General features: G+C 35.0%; 5 protein-coding genes across 6 annotated transcripts in view; 2 read left to right on the top strand and 3 right to left on the bottom strand.

The window, feature by feature from the left end:
• The window catches only part of LOC105316959 (heat shock 70 kDa protein 12B-like), a 4,979-nt gene extending 3,330 nt beyond the window's left edge, over positions 1–1,649 (bottom strand). The window contains exons 1-4 of one of the 2 annotated variants that reach the window (XM_019994111.1): positions 1,494–1,649; positions 1,316–1,424; positions 393–1,111; positions 302–342 (exon numbers count right to left, since the gene is read on the bottom strand). In XM_019994111.1, coding sequence (XP_019849670.1) covers positions 302–342; positions 393–782 — 431 coding nt within the window. In that variant the 5' untranslated portion in view covers positions 783–1,111; positions 1,316–1,424; positions 1,494–1,649. Of the gene's footprint in view, positions 1–129; positions 343–392; positions 1,112–1,315; positions 1,425–1,493 lie in introns of both variants that reach the window. The other variant, XM_019994106.1, reaches the window with a different exon arrangement.
• LOC100635172 (guanine nucleotide exchange factor MSS4-like) lies at positions 866–1,603 on the bottom strand. Its single transcript, XM_003382480.3, has 3 exons — positions 1,494–1,603; positions 1,316–1,424; positions 866–1,111 (listed from the first exon to the last, which is right to left on the bottom strand). Exons 1-3 carry the CDS (start codon positions 1,601–1,603, stop codon positions 866–868), a joined length of 465 nt encoding a protein of 154 aa, XP_003382528.1.
• Positions 1,650–1,670: 21 nt separating the features above from the next.
• Positions 1,671–2,981, top strand: LOC100636136 (uncharacterized protein C20orf24 homolog). Its single transcript, XM_019994143.1, has 4 exons — positions 1,671–1,779; positions 1,824–1,927; positions 2,072–2,201; positions 2,860–2,981. Exons 1-4 carry the CDS (start codon positions 1,705–1,707, stop codon positions 2,899–2,901), a joined length of 351 nt encoding a protein of 116 aa, XP_019849702.1. The 5' UTR covers positions 1,671–1,704; the 3' UTR covers positions 2,902–2,981.
• Positions 2,982–2,991: 10 nt separating this feature from the next.
• On the top strand, positions 2,992–3,324 carry LOC109588711 (chromosome transmission fidelity protein 8 homolog). Its single transcript, XM_020004857.1, has one exon. It carries the CDS (start codon positions 2,992–2,994, stop codon positions 3,322–3,324), a length of 333 nt encoding a protein of 110 aa, XP_019860416.1.
• Positions 3,325–3,370: 46 nt separating this feature from the next.
• Positions 3,371–4,465, bottom strand: part of LOC109580680 (uncharacterized) — a 2,517-nt gene continuing 1,422 nt past the window's right edge. The window contains exon 2 of the mRNA XM_019994121.1: positions 3,371–4,450. Within this exon, the coding sequence (XP_019849680.1) occupies positions 3,462–4,450 (989 nt within the window). The 3' untranslated portion in view covers positions 3,371–3,461. The remainder of the gene's footprint in view (positions 4,451–4,465) is intronic.

Consider the following 4,465-nt stretch of genomic DNA (forward strand, 5'->3'; position numbering starts at 1 on the left):
CCTCCTCTGGACGAGGTACTTGAGCTCCTACTGGAGTAAATTTTGTTATACCAGCAACATCAGAAGTCAGACCAGCCTATAATGTATACAGCATATAAATAATATAAGTAAAACAGCTAGCTCTATTACCATATAAGCAGCTTCTCTCATCATTCTTTTCGCTCTAGCTTTCCATATAGCAGGGACAGTAATGACCCAATCAAAAACAGTTGCCTTGTACTGGCCCCTCAGCTGATCATCCAATAGCTTCTCCTTGAGGTGCTTTATGATAAAAGCTATAACTTCAATGAGATAATAAGACCCTCCAGTGAACGAAGTGACCACAGTTGTACGATTTACATCCTTCATAGATCATTATGATCAATATTAACTTAAGTATATATATAACTAACCTTGTCTCTATACAATATATTCTTGATTCTTTCAAAATAGACTTGATTCATTCTGTTTTGAACCTTTAGTTTGCTATACTGTATTTGTGCTTCTAGCCCAATATCTTCGACTTCACATCCTCCATCATCAGTTATCCTTAGCAGTATAGCGTTGGGGACTCTCTCATAGGTTTTGAAGAGCTGTAGGATTCTTGTTTCGCCCCCATCCAGTGGAGTGGTGTATGCTACTGAGAGAGACGAGGTTCCAAAGTCAATAGCCGCTATGTAATTGCTTCTCTGGTGTACAACTGAACCAGGCTCTTTCTCTAATTTTTTTGCTCGTGATAAAGGCAGCTTTCCTTGAGGTTTTGCTACAGAATCTTCGACTCGGTCTTCGAGAACAGTCGCCATTCTAAAATTCTTTTTTTTTTATCACGTGATCTTACACAAAGCTAATAACCAATAATAATAATCTTTAAAAATAATAAAATTAATTATTCAAGAGCATATTTGACTCTGGTGCAAGCAATATAAAACTCATTTGGGTTCCCAGTCTTGTGCCAGCCAATAGGTCCGACTTCACAATCAGCACATATGAGATACTTAAGGTCTTCAACCGATCGAGAGAATCCAACATTCTCAAAATGAAACATATCCACGACAAGCCAGTGATCTTTTATTGTCTCTCCAGCAGGTTCGGTACCAATAGCATACTTTGTTGTCATATCGGGAAGAAAGAACTAAAAAAAATTAGTATTACTTAATTAATTGCATAATGCAACAGGATGCAATAGCAACAATAGTCAATGTAAACTGTCAATAAAATTATGGTTATGACTAACTAAAATGACAATGCAAACTGCCATCATATTTGTTTAACATGAATTATAGATCTAACATTATATAAAGGTTTATATCATACATAGTCAAAACGATTTCATTACCTCTTTGTCAGTAAGAGTTCCTGTTCCCGGTTTCATGACTTTACATTTGCAGTTACCACAAATCAACATTAGAGAATTCTTCTTATCATCTCCATAACACTTAGCTAAACTGCATTATGCAAAAATTTATATTAAGAAATTAGAGATCAGATAAAATTAAACTATTAATTAGACTCACTCAAAATCAATCAGTTGTACTGCGTTGGACTTTGACTGACCAGTCAGTAGCTCTGCAGTCACTCTACTAATGGGAACAGCCACTTCTTCTCCTTCAGTAGATTCAGCCATGTCAGGTACTGCTTTTGATGATTCTGGTTGAAAAAGGTGTGGCTAATTAATTTATTTTGGTGGAAATTGTGGGTGTGGTTTTATTAACCACGCCTACAAGCATGGAAACTAGGTTCAAGAAAAAAGAGAGCATTTGGAGCAAAGCTTTAAAGCAGAAACAAGAGTGGGAGGATAAGGCAAGGATCTCTCCTCATAGTATATTTATTGTGTGTTTGTGTAGGATGATCTGCTTGACGTGGTGTATTGGGTGAGACAAGTAATATCACTGATAGTTGGCCTAATGTGGGGCACCATTCCATTAACTGGTGTTGTAGGTATTGTACTGTAAGTGGCCGTTCATGTGATTATATATTGGGACAGACATTTTATACTAGCATCATCATCATATTACATATTAATAAAAATGGGTAGATGTGTAACAATCACATGCTTTCTCTCTTCCTCTCTCCTTCCCTTTCTTTTTATTAGGTATTTAATGATCACGTGTGGTTTTGTTTATTTCTATTGTACATTCTATCAAGGGGTTAGTGACGAGGAACTAGGAGGAGCTTGGGAATTATTGAAGGAAGGTTTTATGACTTCGTTAGCAATTTTCTTTGTAAGTCAATCAGGATTTTTAAAATTAAAGAAAAATTATTAATTAGCTTGTATGAGCATAATTATCAATTACTTCACGAATGATGAAATTTCTAGAGCCATTTTACTACTAAAATTGGATTTTTATGATTTTTAAAGTTGCTCAAAAATTCAGCCAAATACCCTGTACTATAGTACAGAGATTTTGACCAAATTTTACCAAAAAAGAAAAAGAGAGAATTCTCAATTTTTATACTGTTTTTAGATACATATACATGTACTTATATTGTGTAGAAAGTTTGAATTGATTCCGATCAAATTTGGATTTTTTTTGTGAATTTTTAAAGTTAAGTTGCTCAAAAATATTCAAAAAAATGGCTAGGAGAGAATTCTCAATTTTTATAATTTTTTCTGATACATATACATGTTCTAATGTTGTTTTGAAAATTTAAACTAAATTCAATCAAAATTGGTTTTTAAGATGAATTTTAAGTTGCTCCAAAACTTGGACCACGACCCTGTACTATATATAGTACATGAAAATGACTACAAGAGAATTCTCTTTTTCTGATAATTAATAATGGTACATTTTTTATTTAGAAAGTTTGCCTATGATTAGCAAAAATGACATGATATTGATATTGATTTTTTCCCAAATCATTAAATATGTATTCCTTTAGGTGAGTTGGATATTATCTTTCACTGCTTTTCAATTTGGATGACAGTTTTAAAGAGACTTTATTATATTTCATTAATTTATTCATATGAGGGCGTGTTATTGAATTAGCCAATTCCAAATTAATTATTGAATTATGCAGCTTATGGTGGTTTTGTCAAGGGAGGGGGAAGAAAAGGAGAAAGAATGGGGTCTAGTGGAGCTTCAAGGAGTACTAGAAACACATCAAGGACAATCTTTTGATAAGCAATTTATTGGTGACTTGCACTTCACAGCTACTGGCGTCCCACAATTGATTGTAGGCCATCATCTACTGACTGGGAAAGTGGTCTCATTAGACAAGCCATTGGCAGTCATGAAGAAGGTTAAGGGAGACGGGAGTACGAAGGAGTATAACATTATTGCTGTTATAAAGAGAAAGATTATATTTAGAAATAGACCAAAACCAATTGTAGGACTCAAAAAGTAATTATTGTATTGTAAAATGCACTTCACCTCTTGATATTAATAATAATTATTATTAAAAATTGAGTAGCATGCTAAATTCTAATGGCAACGTGTATAGCAGCACTCTATATAAAAAGCATGTGCAAGTTTTATAGCATTTTAAGATAAGCTCAGCAAATCAGCAATCATTTTAATAAGGACATCATCCTCGGGCCATTTACCGGCTATTGTACCAGGATCATTACCTTTGGCTTGCCATTCAGCAAGACTCATTTTGCATTCTGTCACTTTACCATTTGGAGTATAAATTTTGTTATCATGGACAACTGTCTTTCCGTCCCCAGAACATGTTGGAGTACCATAATTGCCATCAGATGTTTGAACAACTGTGTTGTTATAGAAATAATCTTCATGTCCCTTCAATTGGCCATTAATAATGAACCCTGTGCCAACATAAGCATATATATTGTTATAATGGCGATTGTCATGCCCTCCAAAGTCGTTCTTCATTCCTCGGCTACTGTAAGCAAAGAAATTATCATGTGTTTTGTAATAGTTGGAGCCATCATCATTATCAATGGCCAGTTTGCTATCGTAATTAGCTATCATAAAGTTAGAATATATGTAATCCCAATCTTTTTCAGGACTAGCTGTACCGTTTCGAACTTTAGTAACAAATACTTGTCTGTCCCAGCTATTGAATGGACCATGATCCCCAGATTCACGACAGGTATTGAACTGTAGGTTCTCAGCTACAGTACTTTGTCCACCAAATCCATCGTTGAAATTGATTCCAGCACGAGGTCCATTGAAGTTAATGTTCCCCATGATGGTATTCTGACATGATTTTGCTTGAAAGTAAAAGGATGATTGTTTCTCCCATATGCCTAGCTCGTGAACAAAGTTGTACATGATGCTCATGTTACGTGGTTGATTCCCATCAGTTCCATCCCAACCCATTCCTGGAACATCAGTACCACTTGTGTATCCCCACAATGCAATGGCAGTGCTACCAAGCCATCTAAACTCATTGGTTGTTATGTTACCAAATCGATTATATCCTGAGATCATAATACCATTACCATCAAGGACTTCAAAGATGCAACTCTCAATTAGAAGATTCTCAGTTCCTTCAAAGAACAATGCACCAGTTCTCTCCAGTG

Source organism: Amphimedon queenslandica, unplaced genomic scaffold, assembly GCF_000090795.2.
Source record: "Amphimedon queenslandica unplaced genomic scaffold, v1.1 AMPQUscaffold_13521, whole genome shotgun sequence".
Classification (NCBI taxonomy): domain Eukaryota; kingdom Metazoa; phylum Porifera; class Demospongiae; order Haplosclerida; family Niphatidae; genus Amphimedon; species Amphimedon queenslandica.

Coding starts and splice junctions, on each gene's coding strand:
- LOC100635172 (XM_003382480.3), bottom strand. CDS start 1,603: ATGGCTGAATCTACTGAAGGAGAAGAAGTGGCTGTTCCCATTAGTAGA. Junction 1,425..1,493: donor GTACAACTGATTGATTTTGA/GTGAGTCTAATT, acceptor TGCATAATGCAG/TTTAGCTAAGTGTTATGGAG. Junction 1,112..1,315: donor GAACTCTTACTGACAAAGAG/GTAATGAAATCG, acceptor AATTTTTTTTAG/TTCTTTCTTCCCGATATGAC.
- LOC100636136 (XM_019994143.1), top strand. CDS start 1,705: ATGGAAACTAGGTTCAAGAAAAAAGAGAGCATTTGGAGCAAAGCTTTA. Junction 1,780..1,823: donor AACAAGAGTGGGAGGATAAG/GCAAGGATCTCT, acceptor GTGTTTGTGTAG/GATGATCTGCTTGACGTGGT. Junction 2,202..2,859: donor CTTCGTTAGCAATTTTCTTT/GTAAGTCAATCA, acceptor GTATTCCTTTAG/GTGAGTTGGATATTATCTTT.
- LOC109588711 (XM_020004857.1), top strand. CDS start 2,992: ATGCAGCTTATGGTGGTTTTGTCAAGGGAGGGGGAAGAAAAGGAGAAA.